This window comes from Protobothrops mucrosquamatus, unplaced genomic scaffold (assembly GCF_001527695.2).
Source record: "Protobothrops mucrosquamatus isolate PMUCROS unplaced genomic scaffold, P.Mucros_1.0 scaffold212, whole genome shotgun sequence".
Taxonomy (NCBI): Eukaryota; Metazoa; Chordata; class Lepidosauria; order Squamata; family Viperidae; genus Protobothrops; species Protobothrops mucrosquamatus.
The window spans coordinates 930,117-950,708 of NW_015386566.1; the positions used below are offsets into that span (position 1 = coordinate 930,117).

General features: G+C 38.1%; 1 protein-coding gene across 1 annotated transcript in view; it reads left to right on the top strand.

Annotated features, from left to right (window-relative positions):
- Positions 1–5,274: 5,274 nt before the first annotated feature.
- Positions 5,275–20,592, top strand: part of PTPN6 (protein tyrosine phosphatase non-receptor type 6) — a 30,893-nt gene continuing 15,575 nt past the window's right edge. Inside the window, exons 1-4 of the mRNA XM_015814024.1 lie at positions 5,275–5,632; positions 6,516–6,638; positions 8,181–8,375; positions 19,186–19,396. Of these exons, the coding sequence (XP_015669510.1) occupies positions 5,628–5,632; positions 6,516–6,638; positions 8,181–8,375; positions 19,186–19,396 (534 nt within the window). The 5' untranslated portion in view covers positions 5,275–5,627. The remainder of the gene's footprint in view (positions 5,633–6,515; positions 6,639–8,180; positions 8,376–19,185; positions 19,397–20,592) is intronic.

The window sequence follows — 20,592 nt, forward strand, 5'->3', positions numbered from 1 at the left end:
CAACTGTGCAATTGAAGCCCTGCCTTTTTTTGGGGGGGGGGAGCTGTCATGCATGTAAAAAAAAGGCGGCTTTGAGTGCAGTGTCACAACTGACCCCTGTGTAATAGACATCCCTGAATGCTCAGATCCCTTCTAAAGCTATCCAACCTGGTAATCATTGCTGTATCTGATATTGTTTAGCCATAATTTATTCAATGAGCCCCAATTGGGTGAGTTTATAAAACACATTTTAGTCATAAAACATGGAAGTGGGAATGAAAATCAGTCAGATTATGTTTTCTCATGACTTCTAAATTCATAGTTAATTCTACAGTATAAACATGCTCATTGAACCAAAGTTTCCTTTCATTTACCCAGGAAATTGAGAACTCTTGTTATGAGCTGAAAGGTTAGCAATACCTCATCTAGGATGGTGCCTTTAGAACTCTATTTTTTATAAATTAAATAGTTGAATCTCCTGAAGTAGCCAAAACTTGCAAACCCACAAAATTTCATCAGATTGGGGGGAGGGGTCATTGAGCTTGGGATATCCACCCATTATAAGAAATCACACTGTTGTCTGTCACCTGAAAAAGTTCTGAGCAATGCTACAGCTAATCGATCGTTCTTAATCATCAATAATTTGAATTATTGTATATAACGAATAAGCTGAGAAATTTTAGTTCAAATATACACTCTCAAATTGGGTTTGATTTATCCATGGATGGGTATCTACAGCAGGGGTCCTCGCTGGCTGAGGAATTCTGGGAGTTGAAGTACACAAGTCTTAAAGTTGCCAAGGTTGGGGACCTCTGATCTATAGTATATCACTTTTGTCTGCACTTGGGGGCTCACATTGCTAGAGGGCTCTGTTGAGCTTTTTCTAACATCTCTCAATTGACAACTAGAGATCAGACATTTCTAACCCGCGTTTAGGATAGCATCATGTGCTCAGTCCCGTGGAATGGTGAGGAATAAAAGTAAAAATTCAGTTCAAAGTATCTCAAAAAGTATTCCGTATGCTTTTCTTAGAACAACCAGGGTTGCTTCTCCGACCTTCGAGTACAGAAGGAGATGGATTCACAACTGCTAAGAAGAGTGTGCAGAAAATTATAATTCAGTAGAAAACAAAGAACGCCATCCCGCCTATAGTTTAAGCTGGCGATTACAGCCTTGGACGCGTTCCTATACGCCAAGAGACAAAAAAACAACAACTGTTTAATGGAAAGAAACTTCCTTCCTATTGCAAGTCAGTTAGTGAGCCAAAGTTAGCAGATGAGTTTATAAATACACAAGTACATCTACAGTGAAGTGAAAATGGTGAAAAGTCCTCTGAGTTTAAAAAAATGTCAAAACTGCTGTGTTTTGAGGAAGGCAAGCCACATAGTCCATCCGGCAACTGGCTCAGGGATGAACTGAACTCCCCCCCGCTTCCCAGATCTACCCAGGGAGGGCCTCCCAGTAGGTCAATGGGGCGGAGAAGCAAACGACCCCTCCCTTGGTTACCTGCTGCTTGTCTCAGGTTCAGCCTCTTCCTCTCCCTGTAACCTCCTGGGTGCTTATTAGCTCCAGTTCGGGAAGACATTTAGCAGGGGAAAGAACGAAGTCTTTTGTATTGGGAGCAGCTTTCTGAATTCAGCTTCCTTCCACTATACCTATTCTACTAGGGCAGAGACTTCTAGCTCCGCCAGGTAACTTTCAGCTCTTCTGCTTCAGTGTAATAAGAATGTAGCAGTGAATGTTTGTTCAATTTGGGCTCCTGTTTTTATCATGTCTGTAATTAGCAAGAACAAAGGAGCTACACAATTCTTTCTCCAACTGGTGTTGACATGCAAATGGTCAAATGCAGGTGTTCCATTTCCCCCTTAATAGCTAGTGGCAATGCACTATAGTAAGCCAGCTGCTGTAGTTAATACTAATATAAATGATATGGACTTTCCTGGAGGTAAGCCCACTGAATGCACGAAGGCTTAATTTTGCATGAGCATAAGCATAGAATGGTGGGGCTGGCAATGTGATCAGAACAATTTCAGGATATAAAGCTGATTTTTACCAGTAGTTTCAACCATTATTTAACTATTGTAAAAGCAAAGTTCAGGGTTTGTGGGTTCTTGATAGGAAATAGTTAAGTGGTAATATTAAAAACAATGGTGATAAAGTTGAAGATTAAGTGTAAATAAAATAGGTTTATTGTATCTTGATGTTTTAGAAGAATAGGGAATTTTTGTGATGTGTTGAAATGTAGAAACCCTCATAACAATGCTGTTTAGTAGTAGAGTCAAAATATCAAAGACTGTAAGATATGTGTAACTTAACCTCATAGCATTTTCAGTACTGTTTTCATTTCTAAGGCAACCAAATCAATCGATTATAATATTGCTAACTTTTAAAAGCACCAAGATAAATAATAAATAGAGCTGGAGGGTGATTTGCATATTCATCTATGAATCCTTGCATCTGCTGTCTGTCCTCTCTGTTTTCCTTCCAGAAAATCCACTACTACCTTGTCTTACTTTAGGCAAGACTCCATCATGTAGGTATGTCTTACCCAGCAGTCACTGTTCTTTTGGCCCTAAGCAAGCCGAAGAGCAGACTTCTCCACAGGACAGAGAATGTGAGAAGGGACGCAGAAAATTTGAAGAATTGCATCTTGAAGGTCAGACAACTTTCCCTACCTGATAGCTGAAAATGCAGAACAGCATCTCTTAGTACCTGCCAAGAGAACCTGATTGATTCTTTACATCAAAACATTAGTTTATCTAAAGACACCATTAAGCAAAGCAACAATCTCCAGCAATGTTTTTAGTTCCAAAAACTCACTGGAACCTAAAGGCCCTCATAAGCTTCCTAGAAAACCAATCCTAGTGCTGTGGCTCTGTCCTTTTGCTAGGTGAATGTTCACTTGTTGATAATGAGCTGAGCATCCTCTGTGTAGTGTGGTAAAGAGCATTGCAGTAATTGGTTTGTAGGCAGCCATCTTCTGTTGAGTGGGAAAACTCACACCATAGTCCTTTTTTGCCAGTGCACTTAGAAGTTTCAGGCCCCAAACACTGGAAAATCCTGACTTGGGGTACAATGACCTTAGGTAGCAAAGCTAGGAAAGACCTTGTATTACATTGGAGCTTTCCATTGCTGCCAGACAGAGCCAGTTGGGGTGATAATCATATGCAGTGCCATGCAGCCTGATAAGTCCTCTCCTTTCTATTCTTGTTTTGTCTTTACCATCAAGTGTTAAACTTCAGCTGGTGAAAGTCAAATGTAAGAGTAGCAAATGAGCTAAACTCTTTCCCCACCCCCCTCTTTCCCTCTCTCCAAATTTCCCCATCAAGTGCAAAAGAGCAATGTAGGGCAAAGGCAGGGAACATACAGCAACTCCCTAGGTTTCCTGCAGTAGTTTGACCTGGGCTAATCCAAATATTTTGTTTTGGTTTAAAAAAAAAGTGTGCTGATCCACAAGCATTTGTTGCAATATTGTAGAGCTCTGTGAGAGTATCCATGGCTGGGAACACTGCATTCCCCACTTTCCCCAGAACAGTGCAAGAAATCCTGGGAATGCCACTGGAAGATGGGTTGGTGGGAGGGGGGAATTGGATAACCAACAAGCTTTGCTTTGTATTTAGCCTGCAGCTGCGTGACTGATTATTATTTTCATTTGTGTAAATGTGTGGAGGGGATCTACAGCACATAGGGTGGGGACAGGAAACTAAACCTCCCATTCTTTGATTTGGATATAAAAATATTTCGCAGTTGCGACTTGAGCCTGCTCTATGCCCCTAGTTGGGGGCGGCAAGGCAAGAGATACTGTAAAAAGAGTAATATATATATATATATATATATATATATATATATATATATATATATATATATATATATATATATATATATATATATATATATATATATATATATATATATATATATATATATATATATATATATATATATATATATATAGGAACAGACCCACATAAACTGCCATCAGCATAAACACAACTCAGAAGAGCAGTTACGTGCTATGGAGTTATTATATCTTGCAGTTAGCCATCAGAATTAGCACTGCTTTATTATCAGTGCCAAAAATATCTGCTAGTGGAGTTAAATATTATCTCTGTTAGGATCAAAGTTTAGAATACAATCCCCAGGCTTTGATGTTCAACGAAAATATTTTTAAGTCTTCAGATGAAAACAATAATAGTAAAAAAAGATTAACCATTTTAACATGTCATCTTATTCTAGCAACATTATTTCTTCCTTTTTTTTTAAACTGTCCAGACTGAAGAGTCTGTGTAACCAGAAAGCAGGCAAATTATGTGAAAGTGATTGGCATGACCAAAACACATGCCAAGGTGTATGAACACCTTAAAAAGTCAATCTATTTGCAAATCCTGTACTTGAGACTTGTATTGTGGACAGGTTTTTTTTTATAAGAGCATGCTTTTCCCTCTTTTTCTACATATGAATTTTATTCTACAGCTTCAAGTGAACATCATTTAGTATTTACATTGTGCAATCAAGATCTTGCCTAAAGATATATTTAAAATGCTGGGTATTTGGCTCAAAGTCTTTTTCGAGGCAGCTCCCTTCTAGGCAGGGAGGTTCAAAAAACAAATTTATTTTTCCCTTTTAATTTTGTTTCACTTTTAGAGAAAAACCTTTCTTCTTTGAGAAGAAATAAGCAATTAAAATTTTCTCCTGCCATGTAACAAGGCCTGTTCAAGGAGCTGTAAGCATTCAAGTACCCAAATGGAAACAAGAAGCCGGTCCAGCAAAAGGACATTTTATATTAACATCAAGGGGAAAACACCTTTGCTGGAGTTAAATTGGACCAGATCTAGTAGAAAGTTTGTGGGAAAAGGTATTATTGTTGCATGATATAGCTGTGGGCTTCGTCTTTGTGGTGAACCTCTCTATGAATTCCACCTCATTCCGTTGAATGAGGAAAAATAATGCAGTTGTGGTAAAGGGATTTCTTATGGAAGAAAGAAGCACATAATAATATTCAGAAAATAGAACCTGAAATGTTTAAAGCTTTCTCTCTTTTTCTTGCAGGCCTGAATTCCCCAACGTCTTTTATGTTTATGACATTACATACATTGATTACATACTCTTGGGATATAATTGCCTTTAATTATGTTGCATTTAGTACTGGTGTTGATTCTCCTGTAGTGATAATTAAATGGACTGCCTTGCACTCATTTATCGTGAATTCTTTCTCCCTCCCCCCAAAAAGGAAGAAAGACAGAAATAGTTGTGAGCAAGGAAGATAGGACAGAAGGAGAAAAAGGACCCAAAAGCAGAAGCAGAAGTGCACACATTGCAACTTGCAGTGAAGAACAACGATGTTAGATATGCTTCCTGTTCCTGTATTAGTGCTCAGCAACTTGGAACTGCCTGTTTGCCTCACTTCTTTCTGCCCTTACCTACCAACACGGACTGATCGTGGAGCCGACTATGAATGTGTGATGGGCAGTGGAAACGCATGAGGTAGATGGATAGAGTCAAAAAAGGAGAATTCACAGCTGGAAAGTCTGGTTGAGACATCAAACACTCATTTTGCTTTTATTCTCATCTTAAAAGAAACTTCAGTTAATTTTTCAATTGTTTTCTTAACTGGACCTTTGATTTTGCCACTGGTCACCTGGGAAATAATGAGGTAAGGAAAAATTTAGGGTTGACTATTACAGGTTAATGTTTTCTTTCTAAGCAGGTTTTGAAATGTTTCCTTGAACTGGGAGGGACAATGTTCTGTGGGAGTATGTGTGTAATATGAGACAGTTGCTCAAACGGATCATTGTGTTGCCTCTGGCTGTGTGGATTTGGGAGCAGAGGCTACCTCTTCAAGCATCACTGCCTAACTAACAACTGCAGCTAAATCTTCAGGATCTAGCAGAAGTGTAGCAAGTAGAGTTTCTCCTACTACTTGTTATTAGTGGAGGAACAGCTTCACTAGCTACATATGTTTCTCTTCTGCTCAGTTAGAAAGTTGATGACCCTGTCTCTCTTCACAGAGATGATTTGATTACTTGCCACTATATTTTGGGGATGTTTTTATTGACTTCATGTCTTCTAAATTGTTGTAATTGTTTCAGAATTTTAGAATTGTATGCCAACCAGAGCCACTTGATTGAGTTGGGGGGGGGGGCTATAGAAATTGAATGAATAAATAAATGAACAAGCAAACAAATAAATAATGCTTAATGGCCAAACACTGAATGTGTGAACTGACTGCATCTGAAAGAGCTGTATTCCAGATGAACTGAAGGGTCAGCCTACTTTGGTTGATCTGCACTGGTTGAACCTTATTGATTTGTTGTTAATTCTAAATTATGAACATGCTAGTGGGAGTCAGTGCTGTTGGGGCAGGGGAGAGAGAGTGAAGGAAAACCATTGTCCACTTTCTGAATTGTGGTAGAGGATGGAGGTATCTGTCTTGTGAGCTCTATGTAGGATCACACCTACACAGTCTACTCCATTCCCCCCACACACTTTTGATGACTTTCTTTTTTTTACTTTTCTCTCTTCTTTCCACCAAGCAGGTGGTTTCATCGTGACCTGAGCGGCATAGATGCTGAGGCCTTACTCAAAGCACGAGGAATTCATGGCAGCTTTCTGGCTCGGCCCAGCCGGAAGAACAAGGGGGACTTTTCCCTTTCAGTCAGGTAATTGCCCCCCTCCTCTTCTAATCCTTTGATAATATTCCATGGTTTTCCTTGAGTGACACTTACCTTCTACCTCTTCAATCTTTCCTCTCCAAAAGTACTCCATATTGATATATACCCAAAGACTTTCCCCTCTGTAATAAACGGAGGCCATATCATAATAGGATAGTTCTCATGGTTAACTGTTAAAACAAATATCACTCCTAAAGTCTGTGGGAGTGGGCTGCTATGACACAGCTGACAAAGTGAGAAAGAGCCTGTGGCCTAGAGGTTATCACAGCTGCTTAACATGCAGACAGCCCAGGTTCGAATCTCAGAAGGGTATGTCTGGTTGAAAAGAACTAAAAAGTTCGAAATAGCTATTCCAGTTATCCCTTAATTCTTTGCACCAAACTCAAGATATAAATATCTAGCAAGTCCCAAGACACATTGGAATTGAAGGACAGAGTGGAAAAAGAAAAGGAGGAATGGAAAGACTGCAAGTGAAGATGGCTGTTGTGAAACTTATTACTTTCCACAAACTTGAAGATGCATTTTTTCTCTGGGGTTTTTCCCAGAGACTTTTGTCTTTTTTTTTTTGGGTGGGGGAGGTTTGGTAGAGAGACTTGGTGGGATGTTTAGAGGCTGATTCTCCCTACAACATTCTCTGAAACAAATCTGCTGATGGCATAATACTGACTTTTTGGGGAACAGGCCTTCAAACAAAACAAGCAGCTCCCTAGGCTAGCGGCACCAATGCTCTTTTAAAAAATGTCCATGGTTTGGGGAAGTCATCAGACATGGGAACAGAAAGAGCAGGTTCAAGCCTCCCCACTGGGACTTCCACAGCTTCTGACTCCCATGTTAATTTTCAAGCTGGCCTCCATTTAAGTAAAGCAACTTTATTTCTTCTTTTCTTTCAAATTGGAATTTCCACTAAGTCCCATATTAATCTTATACAATAAACCTTCCTCTGGATAATAGTCCTGCTTAAACAATTTGAAGTAAATAAAGATATCTGTCCCACTTCTAATGCCATTATGTCTGCCTGCCTTAACACAGAAGGCATGAAAACTCCAGTAAAATGACAATTGGAAAAATGCTACGGGGAGTCAAACGTACCATCCTTTTAGCTAACTTTCTGTAAAATTCGGTCTTATTTATTTATAAGACAAATATGGCCACACTTCTTATGTGTCACAATTCCGGCAGCTTACAAAAACAGAAGTAAAAATCAAAGGAAGACAATACCCTTCCCCCAAAATAAAAACAACCCCAAATCCCAGCATCCTAAACTCCGTGGTACATCTATAAATACAATCAATGGCTCCAGCTTCATTCTATTCCTAATTCTCCAGTTTGAATAAAAGTCTTATATTCAGTTCATATGTTGTGGGGTGGAAGATAAGCCCTGGTGAGGGCAAACACCAAGGAATCCATCTAGTTCCCCGAGATCCCTTATTTTGGTCTAGAATTCCTGCCAGGAGAAATAATGAAGATCATTTCTCCTTTGCTCTTCCCTTCCTGATCAACTGATGAGAAGCTTTTGACTCTCTCTTTTAGGGTTGGTGATGAGGTAACTCACATCCGTATCCAGAATACTGGGGATTATTATGACCTCTACGGAGGAGAGAAATTTGCTACTTTATCAGAACTGGTGGAATATTATACACAGCAACAAGGATCCCTGCAGGATAAAGATGGAACCATCATAGACTTGAGGTATCCACTCAACTGCTCTGATCCCACAACAGAAAGGTATGAGGAAAGCATAGCTGCTTCTACCTATAGCTACATACCCATCTTGACTTTCCTTTCCACACTGAGCCTCAGTTGAGGGGTGCTCACACATTATATTTATGTCTTTTATCATTTGTTCATATGTATCTCTGCTGCGTATCTGTATAGATATAACTGTACATTATGTGCAATATATTTATTGATTATTTATTTGCATGCAGTGCCTGAATAGTCATCTAGGAGGGATGGTGTAGTGAATGCTGCAGTGGGTGGGAATTCTTAGGTTCTTTCCATGATTCCTTAAGATCCTATAGGGTTTTCTGAATGATAGTCTAAATGCTTTTGACTTTACAAAGACATTCCTTTATCTGGAGTATATGAAAGATTGTTATGTGTTACTCCTAATTTGTACAGCAAGCAAGCTCTGTTCTCTATATTTCCACTTTAAAAAAAAACACAAAACAGGTAAGAAGATAATTTAAAAGAGTGTTAAAAATGCCACCGGCATTTAAGATCACGAAAATAACCAATATCTAGATCTTAGCTTGGATGTAGATTTTTTCTTCTTAGAGAGATCTTTCTCAGACAAGATGTTAAATAAAGTGAAACATTGTGCCTGTGTGTGTGCACACATGTATGCATGCCCTATTCTAGTCATGCAGTTGCCTTTTAGTTGAAGAGTAATGGACTCCAGGAAAAAGTAGCAGATGTTTACAAGGCCATATCGAGTTATACCTAATACTGTCCTGTGACTGCTGAGAAGAAAGAGCAGTCATTAATTGCATAGCTTGAAATATAGAGAGAGAGATTCAACGTTTGGACTGAAAGATTTTAAGCCTAAGCATATGGTGAATCTTGCACGAATGGGTCACTTAAATATTGCTCATAAAATAATGGCTGCTTCTCTATGCAGAAATAAGCTCTGGTGTATATTCAGTAGGGAATGCATAGCACTGAACTGTCTGGAAAAGTTACTACGTCTGCATAAGCCATTACGCATATAAATAGCGCAGAGATTTTTTTATTTTTTAAAAAAATAATATATAAATAATAAAGAAGAAATGCTAATAAGAATTTTAAAGATACTGGAAATGGTTGCTTTATTAAAAGGAAAGGAAGAAGGAAGAAATCAGCATGATCTAATAGGGCAATTGTAAGGAAATTCTCAAAATGAAAAGAAGAAAGGAGACACGGAGTCCCAAAAAGTAATTAGCCACATGTGGGCAATCAGGGTCTCTTGTTCCTGGCTTTTGCTGCTATACAGTTGTGGGATGCTGAGCCAAAGGGTTGCTAAAATTTTCTCTAACGCCGACATCTTTAGCTGCAGCTATTTTTCTTCATTTTCCATATAACTCCAGTCTCCCTCATTATTAATGACTCTGGATCTCTTGTGGAAGCTTCCGAAATCTAAAAAGGTTTATGTTCCACTTATCCAGCAACAGATATACTTTATATGCTTATATAATATTAATACATATCCATCAGGGCATACCACTGTGTGTTCATTCCACTCACACCTACAAATGAACTGTGCCATTGCTTAAGTAGAAAACCTCTTCAGGCCCACTTACAAACAGGATGATTTTATTGATGTACAAAAGAGTACATGGTCCAGTATGCTATTCCTAGTCTTCCTTGTGGACTTCTGTGGGGCAGGACTTCTCTCAGTGCCTGCTTTTTGTCCATGTCAGGAGGAACTTGAAAAACCAAGTATTCACTCAAGTGGAAAGACTCCACAGATTCTGAGTATTTCTGAATGGAGATACAGTGTAGTTCTTTTCATAACATCTGAAAAAAGCTAACAAATGTTTAGAAGTATATAAATAAATGTGTCCTACTGTCTATAATGTATGCTTACATGTCCTTTGTTCTTTTAGTATGGGATCTAATGAATGATTAACTTTCCTCTCAGCATTGTTCCCCTTTTACTTTTCAAGCTTTCTTAAGCTGAGAGATTCCCTAAGTCCTAAGACAGTAGGTTATAGAGCACATACTACATTTTGTCATGTGATGAAGTTTCAATATTGGTGTGACTTATATTTGGAAATAAGATTTATTTTGTTTCACTGATTTGTTATTTTTGGCACATAGTTAAAATGCAAAGATTGTGGTGTCAGTAAGAAGCAGGTATCAAGCAAATCATTTGTCCGTAGTCAAACTTTTTATTTTCAAGGTATATTTCATATTTCTTCTTTTGTTGCAAGCTTGTAAGCCTTATGATGGCATCAACCTTTGTGGAAATTTGCTTGTCATTATGATGCCCTATGACTCTTTGTTTTCTTACTGCCACCCATCTAGAAATTGTATTAAAATGTGTGGCTTTTGTTCATGTTGGTCATGGACAGTTCCAGCCCTCTGATTCTATGTTCTATGGTATGTTAAGCCATTCATGAGACAGAGCTGGGTTTTTTGTCCTGTTCCAGAACAAACTACCCCTGAAAAGAATCAGTCTATTTATCCTCTCTAGGTCTCTGTGTGCAGGCCTGCTCGCATCCAAAGGCAGCAGTTGGCCAGGGAGCCTGCTGCTTCCTCCCTTGCGGTTGGAAAGTTCTGTCCTCCAGGCTCTTACGAAAACTCAGCCTCCCTCCCCACCAACCACCCAAGATTTTCCATCACGTGGCTTCCCCTCCGCTTGGCCCACTGAACTTAACTGTTTCCTCTCTGAGAGGGAAAGAGGCTCACTTAGCAAATGACAGCTTTGTTAATTTCCTACCCAGCAGTTCCATAGTTTGGAACATCTTTGGGAACGGAGGTATTTGTCAAGATATAGCTTCCACCTTCCCTCATCATTCTTGGTTGAGGTTGCTGGGACTTGTAGTTTAGCCTCTTCTGCAGAAACACAGATTCCCTCCTTCTATTTAAAAAAAAAGATTCTAAAACAAAGGCAGTGTGATCTCTAAAATTCCCCACACTAATAAAAACTTTAGTGATTGCATTTATTGTATTATTCTCTTCAACGAAATTCATTTTATTTGACCCTAATCAGGTATACATGAACTATAGACCAGTAAGTTGAGTTTGTAGCCTAATGAGGGCATTAAATGACCATTTATCAAACTCTGGTTAGGCTATCAGGATTATTCACAAATACGTATAAGATTGATCTAATCTCTCAATCTTTTAACAATATGATTTTCATATAATAGTATAACTTGAGAGGCAATTTGGTCTAGTGGGTTAAGGCATCAGGCTAGAAAGCAGGAGACCGTGAGTTCTAGTCCTGCTTTAGCCACGAAAACCAACTGGGTGATTAGCCAGTCATTCTCTCTCAGCCCACCCTACCTCACAAGGTTGTTGTGGGAAAAATAGGAGGAGGAAGGTGTGTTGGATATGTTCACCAACTTGAGTTATTTGTAAAAATAATAAAGGCAGAATATAAATAAACAAACAAACAGGCTACAAGGAACTATTCTCTTAATACTATCCAGTGTTTATTCTTCTTTATGTTAGGGTCTCTACAGTTAAGGTCTCTCCTAACTGTAGAAGTGAAAAATCTAAATAATCTACTGTTTCTTTGGAAAGCTAATTGAAATAATGGATGTAAACTCAACATGTTAATTGTAAATCTCCATCCACAACAATTACTTTTTCCTCAACAGAAAGTGGCAAACATTACAATGTGACTCTAGATTGTCATATTTCAGTAGTTCAAGCTACTAAACATAACCTCTCTGAGAACCCCTCCCAGTTTCATGACTCCTGCATTTTGCCTTGGCTCTGATTGTTTTGCTTCCTACTCTGATCCAGCCCAAGAACTCTGTATTTAGAAATCAAAACCGATTTCTTCATTGTATAAGGATCATGCAAACATAAAATAGAAGGCATTAAATTGCTGTGGCCTTCATAAATGCTGCTACCCATGCTGCAATTTAGTGATATCAGCTGAAAATATTCAAAACCACTAACGAAAATAATTCAAAGCAGTATTTAAAAATAAACCTGTTCTTTAAAACCAGTATTAAGTGTAATATATGCGGTTAAAACCTGAGTCCACCTCAGAACCAATTAGAAAATGAACTAAATAAAACTGGGCGAAACTGTGAAGTTAAGAACCAGAGGAGGAAGAAGAAAGTGGTTATCAAGAAGACTCACTTTGGATGGATATCAAACTACCAGCTTTTTATATAGACTAGGCCAGGGGTAGGCAATCTTGGCTCTTTTATGACTTGTGGACTTCAACTCCCAGAATTCCTGAGCCAGCCATGCTGAGGAGAAATGGAGAGGTTTCCAAGCTGAGCCATGCTGACTCAGGAATTCTGGGAGTTGAAGTCCACAAGTCATAAAAGAGCCAAGGTTGCCTACCCCTGGACTAGGCAGAGTTTTTCAGGAGCAAATAATCTTTTAAATAAATTGACTCCAATTTGCTTAGTACCTTCGATGATATCCATAAGTACATTGTAAATCAATGTGGCATGAATAAGAGCAGTTATAAAATCCTGATTTTTTTAGAGCCTGTAAAATCATAGTTGTCATATTGTGGATTGTCTGAAGCATCTCGAGCCTGGCCAGGTCAACATGCTGCAGAAATGACCACAGTTGGGGTAACAATTTAAGAACAGTATTCAATTATGTCTTTATTTATAAATTTCAACATTTCTTATAATGCCTTTGAAAAGAGTGGAATAATTGCAAGATAATACAAAAACAATGATATAATTTAAACGGGAGCAGGGTGGGGAGCTAGTTATTTTAGAACAATCTAGAAAGTATATTGAAATCAGTTTTTCATTTCCTATTGAAATAATACATTACAACTAAAAGACCATTAAAAACAAATGTTTCATTAGCATATTTGATATCTAATTAATCAAGATACGTGTTGGCAGTTGACAAATTACTTCATAAAAACTATTGTGCAATTTAAAAAATTAAAGATTTAAGACTTTTTTTTACTCGAACTGAGAATAAGATACACAATATGTGAAATATATCTTATTTGATATGTCATATAAAATAGCACCTCTCTAGCAAAACAAGTGCAATTACTGAAGTAAAAATATGCTCCATGTATAAGACAAAGAAAAGGGTCTTAATATAGGTAAATGGTAGCAATTAGAAAAATTAGACTGCTCCATTGCTCTTATAAGTTCCACAATTTCAGGGTCTGAGATGATCTGTGGAATCGGTTATTGATTGAAAAATGTCCATTTACGAGACAGACATTTTTATACAAGTTTTGTTTTGCCTCCTTCCAAGTTTTAACACTTTGTTTTGGAAGAAATACAATAATAGCTACATTTAATAGCTTTATCAGATTATGATATTATTTATGTAATCAGAAAAGTGCACGCCTTACCGTTGTGCTAAAGAAGAATGACTTATTACTATTTAAAATCTGGAAGAAAAATAAGCGCCAATAGTGGATTCAGAAAGATGCTGTTGAGAAAACCACATTTCAAGATTTTAGCTCATCTCCTAGGATATTGCAAGAAAATTAAAACCTGTTTTGCAAAGTAGTTATTTTTCCAGATGAAGAAGTCTTGAGGTGGAATTCTGTAATCAGGGGAATGACTTGAAGGTTTTAGGTGGCACTGAGTTACTTGTATTTTATTAAGAAATAACATTAATAACATTTTATATATAGAGCGAGCAATTGAAGACTCAGCAACATTCAGCACTGACCTGACAAACATAGGTTCCACATAGCAGCCATTAGCTTTGATTTGGGAAACCACCCATTCAACTCTTATTTTGGCCATGAATGTGCAGTTGAGAGCCTTGGGCTAGTCATGGCTGTGCGGTACCAGTGTAACTGCAGTTGGGAACACAAGCAGGATGTCTCAGGCATAAAGCTTCCTCCTTTTTCTCACTGCCCCACTACCCTAGATGCTGCAATCCTGATTGAGTTTGAGATGTGCCCTCCTAGCTGAGATTCATTTGATGCTTCTTACTTTCTACATCTGTTGCATTATATTCTTCCCTGCCCCCTGGCTTTACTTCAGTTTATTCTGCTTTTTTTTGTTTAGCATTTTAGATTATGTTCTATTTGTATGGATTTAATTTTTATATTATGAACTATCCAAGTGTAACTTTTATGAGGGATGCTAGGTCTATGAATTAAGACAGGATTGTATAGGGTTCTTGTTTAGTGGGCCACATATTTTTTTAGATCAGCATCAGATTTTAATATGCTGGCTAAATCAACACAGCCAGTTTACTCAAAAGCAGCAAGTCTCTCTCTCTCTCTCTCTCTCTCTCTCTCTCTCTCTCTCTCTCTCTCTCTGTGTGTGTGTGTGTGTGTGTGTGTGTGTGTTTTACAGAAAGAAATCACTCAGGCAGTTAATTATGTTTTTGCAAATGGAAAAGTAACTAAATGTCGGTGAATATGGTAACACATTGTACTTTTTCTTTAAATATGGCCAAAAGCCAATTTAAACCAGTTGAGGTTGCTTTGGGGATAAGGACATGAATTAAGAATATTAGTTTTCTAGTAGGATGACAGAAGTCACTTCTGTGTTTCATAAGCACCTGTGCTTCTGGCTGATCCAATTTTTTTTGCAGCTCTATGGTTCTATGTATCAGCTGGTGTATCATAAAGAAATTGAACAGTGTATACTTACCCAGGACAACATAAAGCTGAAAGCTGTAACAAAGAACACACTTATTTAATTTATTTATAAACCAAAAACAAAAGTAAAATAATAGGCAAAAATAAATATGAAAGTTTAGATTGCTCTGTCAATGGTCTTCTATATAAAAGACAGCTGAGCCAAATTTTAGCTTGCATTGAACATATCCGAGATACATTTTCTGTTTCTGACCTAGCAGGCATATATCAATGAGTGGTAGTAATAAATCATTTTGCAGGATGGACAACTGAAGGATGTATGACCACCTCTTTCCATTTCTTCTAATGTACCTGGACACATTTATTCTCTTCCAATACTAACATATTTTCCATCCCACTAACATGGTGGGCAGGCATTCAATATGCCCCCAATGCCTACTGTGAATAATGTTTATCAGTTGGTAGAGGTGAAAGTTCTCTTGTTAACTCCACATTTAAGTGGGAGAAGAATAAAGTTCATGTCTGTTTGAAAGCCAATAATCAATACTCAGCACCCAAATTTAACCCTAGCTTTCTTCAACCCTAAGACTGTCCACTGGAATGAAAACCCACAATGCCACATATCTTGTTTCATTTCTTTTTCCAGGATGAGAGAACATGGTTACTTATATTCAATTTGTGAATGAGCAGGGGGAAAAAATAACTACTGAGTTTAGGCTTTTGTACAAAATTGCAAAGTTGTATTGATTTCACTGACAGATTTTCTAAATACCAAGAAAGTGAACCCAAATGGCACATTACACTGTTTGGGAGCAACGCGGGAGAAAGTGCCAGATAAATATGCCTAGAAGAGAAGAGGCATCTTCAAATTAGCTTCTTTTGTACATCTGAACAGCTCAACTAGTTCATAACAGGAGAGATGGCCCTTTCGAGGGTATCTTAATCATGTTAGCCTTTAAAGATTAGTACTTTAAATTAAACAGTGGGCAAACAGGGTAGGTCTTTCGTGATAAGCAACCTGTCATCTCTGTATCTTGCACCGATGAGCAGTTTAGCTGCCATATATGACACTACTTTCAACCTGGTTTTATTTAAGCAATGCCTTAAAAACTAGGCTTTTCCCCCAAAGCTCATGCTAGAGCTGGTGGTGGACCCCTTGAGATTTATAGCAATAGCAGACGTATACTATATACCGCTTCACAGTTCTTTACAGCCCTCTATAGGCTGTTTACAGAATCAGCATATTGCCCCAACAATCTGGGTCCTCATTTTACTGACCTTGGAAGGATAGAAGGCTGAGTCAATCTTGAACTGGTCAGGATCGAACTCCAGGCTGTGGGCAGAGTTAGCCTGCGATATTGCATCCAACACTGCACCACCAGGGCTCCTGCATAAAACTGATTTATGCTATTTTTCCAGATATCTGCTTCCTGTATTGTTTGTATTGCATTGTAAATTTATTAAAAGATAACGTTCGGTTGGATCTCTACATTACCTTAACCCACCACATAATTACATTATTTAATTATTGACCATGTACATCAGGAATTGGATACTGGCTGACGAATCACCGGTAAGTTTCAATACTGTCTGGAGGAGTTTTCCATGAATACTGGACCAAGACTTGAAGACTGTCGCAGGAGGGGGTAACGTCCCCAGTAACATGACTGCATTTCAGGCATTTGACAACTGGGTTGCATTTATAACCATTTGCAATGTCCCTTGGTCTGGTGATCACGATTTATAACATTTTTGCTGAAAATATATTGTTTACTTTTGGTTTTCAATAAAAATGCCCCATAGCGAACAATGGGTCTGCTTAACAACCACAGTGTTTTCTTAATAACTGCCACAAAAAGGAGTCTTAAAATCAGATCAGTGACCAGGCTCCATTACAGTTGTAAGTTAAGGACTAACATACTTTGTGTAATTAAGAGAAGAAAAAAATCCCCTCCATAAGAGGATTTTTCCTCATTTTTTTTGCCAGTCAATGATGCTATATATTAATCTGATTTTGGGTTTCAAATGTGAGACATTAAGGCTCACTGAGAAGAATTTTGATTTTCTCCTTCATTCCAAATGGTCAACGTCATCTGAAAAAGCCCTATTATTAATCATAAAGTGTGCAACAGAATGACAAAATTCACATTTGTTTTCCTTTTGGTGCCAAGTTGGTGTGTAATTCATTGGGGTTCATTACATAAATTCCTAAGCACTTTAATTTCAGAGAAAGATCCAACATTTTCATTTTGCAGATACATTTCATGCTCAGAGAATGTTTATGTAATTTACAGTCAGGTATGCATTGACACTAAATGAACTTAGGGGAAATATAAAAAGGGTTGTAAATTTTAGAATTTGGTCTGACATTTGGTAGCTGACTAAATGGAAATCCAATGTCATAGATGAAGTAACCCAACTTTGTTTGCACCACATCTGTATTGGCCAGCGGCCCCCAGCCTTTTGGACACCAGGGACCATTCCGTGGAGAGAGGGTTTTCCACAGACTGGAGGGGGCATGGTTTTGCGTACTGCCTGCATCCCGTGGATGGGGCTTCACTTGTTTGTGTGGTCCAGTTTCTGGTATGCTGCGGACCAGTGCCGGTCCATGGATTGGGGGTTGGGGGACCCCTGGTATTGGTAGAAGAACCCAACGAGGTGAAATTGGAGTTTTCTCCTCCTATTCCTTACATAGCTATTGTGTCATGACAACTAAATTTATTACTGAAAGGCGATTGACAGCCATTATATGCCATTACATGATAAGTTTTACCTGTGATATTTCCAGAAACCCAAGAAACGAAGACTCAGAGGACATTTGACTTGGGAACTGAACACACCCACACCCACACCCATACCCACACTCATATATTCCTGGGTTATTCCATTGGGCAAAGTGTTGCCTGTTTGCCTGGCAAGATTTTGTATGATCAAGTTTTCTTGATTACCTTTGCATAGACCTGGTAAACATGGTTTTGGGAATGTGGGTCTCAGCAGCTCATCCACAGTGAGGGAACAGATTTACCTCACGCTGTGCTAAGAGTTAGTGAGATATTATATAGGAAATTGCTAGAATGCTGCTTCCTATGTGCTGACTAAATGTTAAAAATGTTAGTACCATTTGCTACTGCCTTTAAAATAATTTTCAATATTATAACTGAAAATTTAACCTTTTAAAACAGTTTAATATTTAATTCTGTTAAAGTTTTTGTTTGGTTTTTGTAGCCCATCTGGCTAATTCTAGGCTGAGATCAAGATCTCTGGAAAATACTGAGATATTGAGGTACAATGTAGGTAATCCTCAGCTTAACAACCATTCATTTAGTGACCATTCAAAGTTACAACAGCACTGAAAAAAGTGGCTCATGACTGGTTTTCACACTTAACGTTTGTTGCAGCATGGTCATTTGATCAGAATCCAGGCTCTTGGCAAATGGCCTGTATTTATGACAGTTGCACTGTTCCAGGGTCATGTAATCACCATTTGTAACCTTCCCAGCCAGCTTCTGATAAGCAAAGTCAATAAGGGGGGAAGTCAGTTTCACTTAATGACCACATGATTCACTTAGCAACTACAATGTATTTGCTTAACTACTGTGGCAAAAAAGGTTGTAAAATGGGGCAAAACTCACTTAACAACTGCCTTGCTTAGTAATGGAAATGGGTTCAATTATGGTCACAAGTCATAATGCCCTACAAAATGCAGGCAAATCCTATTGGAGAGCTTTTTCCTCACTTTTAAACTGAGGTGATTTTTTTTTAATGAACTGGATCCCTGCCATTATCTACATCACCCCGAAACTAACTTTGAGTAGATCACATTGTTTTATTTTCTCCATGTAGTTTATGATGTCCTTAACACTTGCTGCCTTGATTCCTTTTCCCATAATAAAAGGTTTTTCTGTTTTTTCACAGACAAGCTGTTTTTCATTTTTTAATTTACTGAGATTTGGGTAAAAATATTAGGATGAGTTTACTGAATGCTAAATGGTAAAGCAGACAACAACATATATAGAACAAAAACAAAACCGGTCCTTATTAATCAACATTTTAAAATCTATACGTGCACATTTATCCTATCCTATCAGTACAAATAAGAATTATGGTTAGATTTGTTTCACTGTTTACATAAAACAAAGCTAAAACAAAACTTAACATCTTTATGTTGATTCATGTAGCTTTCTTAATAATTGTTTTTCCTCTCTGTCCCTTCTTGGTCATGATCCAAATTTTCCATTAGTCTAATTACATTCCAGTCACATTTACTCTGTTCAACCATTCTACAAATCGGTTGTTTATTTAACCTCTCTTTTTCCTCAGGTGGTACCATGGACATCTTTCTGGTCCAGCAGCTGAGGCTTTACTCCAAGCCAAAACTGCACCATGGACCTTCTTAGTGCGCGAGAGCCTTAGCAAGCCTGGTGATTTTGTGCTGTCTGTCCTGACTGACCAGCCTAAACCTAGGACTGATGTTACTGGAGCCCACAGCCAAGAACGACTTAAAGTTACCCATATCAAGATTATGTGTGAGGTGAGAAGGTGGGAGAGAAAATAAAGGAGGAGATAGAGTTGACTTCAGTCCCTGCAAGATGATATACAAATCATTTTCACCTTCTTACATGGTTTCAGATGACTATCCAATCAGGAACCTTGACCCTTAACATTTTATAAATTGATTTACAATATTTCACATTTGCACCCATGCGATATATTTTTATAATGAAAGGTTATTTTATAATGAAAGGTTATTCATTTTATAATGAAAGGTTATTTACACTTTAAATAAAAAAAGGGATCAGGTTCTCAAAAAAACCTTGTTTGGCCATAGAAGATGACAAAGATAGCTATAGTCAAGTCTCGTTGAGATCCAGGAGCTGGATCCTCATGTGAACCAAGATGTGGGCCTGGTGAAGTAGAGAAGGAATGTGACTTGTCCTTAGACAAGGAAGAAACTGATACCTGCTAGATCAAGCAAAGAGCTTGACTATGTCTCTGGGTTTCATCTGTGCTCAAATGGAAGCCGCAGAATCTGTAGTATACTGCAAATGGCAGCCTCAGAGTCAAAACAGAAAATAGCTTTTCTTGATACTGCCCCCACAGCTGAATTTTTATTTATTCATCTGGAGACTCTGAGAAGGAGGTTAAAAGTCTAAAACTTCTTGTGAAACCTGAAGATTTCACTTCTCTAGAAATACTTCATTGCTGTCAGGCCCCAAACCAAGAATGACAAGGGTTTATTCTTCCAAGCTGAGATCTTTATTGTTTAACGCCTATAGACAAAATCTTGCCAGACTAAAGATTCTGTTATCTCAATCCACTATATATTCTGTTTAACTATTAGGGAGAGGCTGTCCTTAAGAGCCCTCCAGATACAACAGTTTAGTGTCCCAGAAGAGGCACTATTAAACAGAGAACAATCATATTAACTGTTCATTAATTATACTTGATCTCTACTTAGAGAATTTAGAAGCCTGGTTTCTTACCTCCAGGTAGAGAGGCACATTTGGTTTATCAGCCAAAGCTGATAAAGTGCTCCTTGCTACTGATCTTGTGGGGATGTCCAATATCATTTGCAGATTCAAAGTTCCCCAGACTTCCCTTAAGTATGAGTGGAATGAAATCCAGAATATGCATCTTTTTTCCAGATTCTGAAATGTAGCTCCTAGAATCATTAACACCTCTATCCTGTCTATGTCAAATTCCACACACACACATCCCATTCATTGT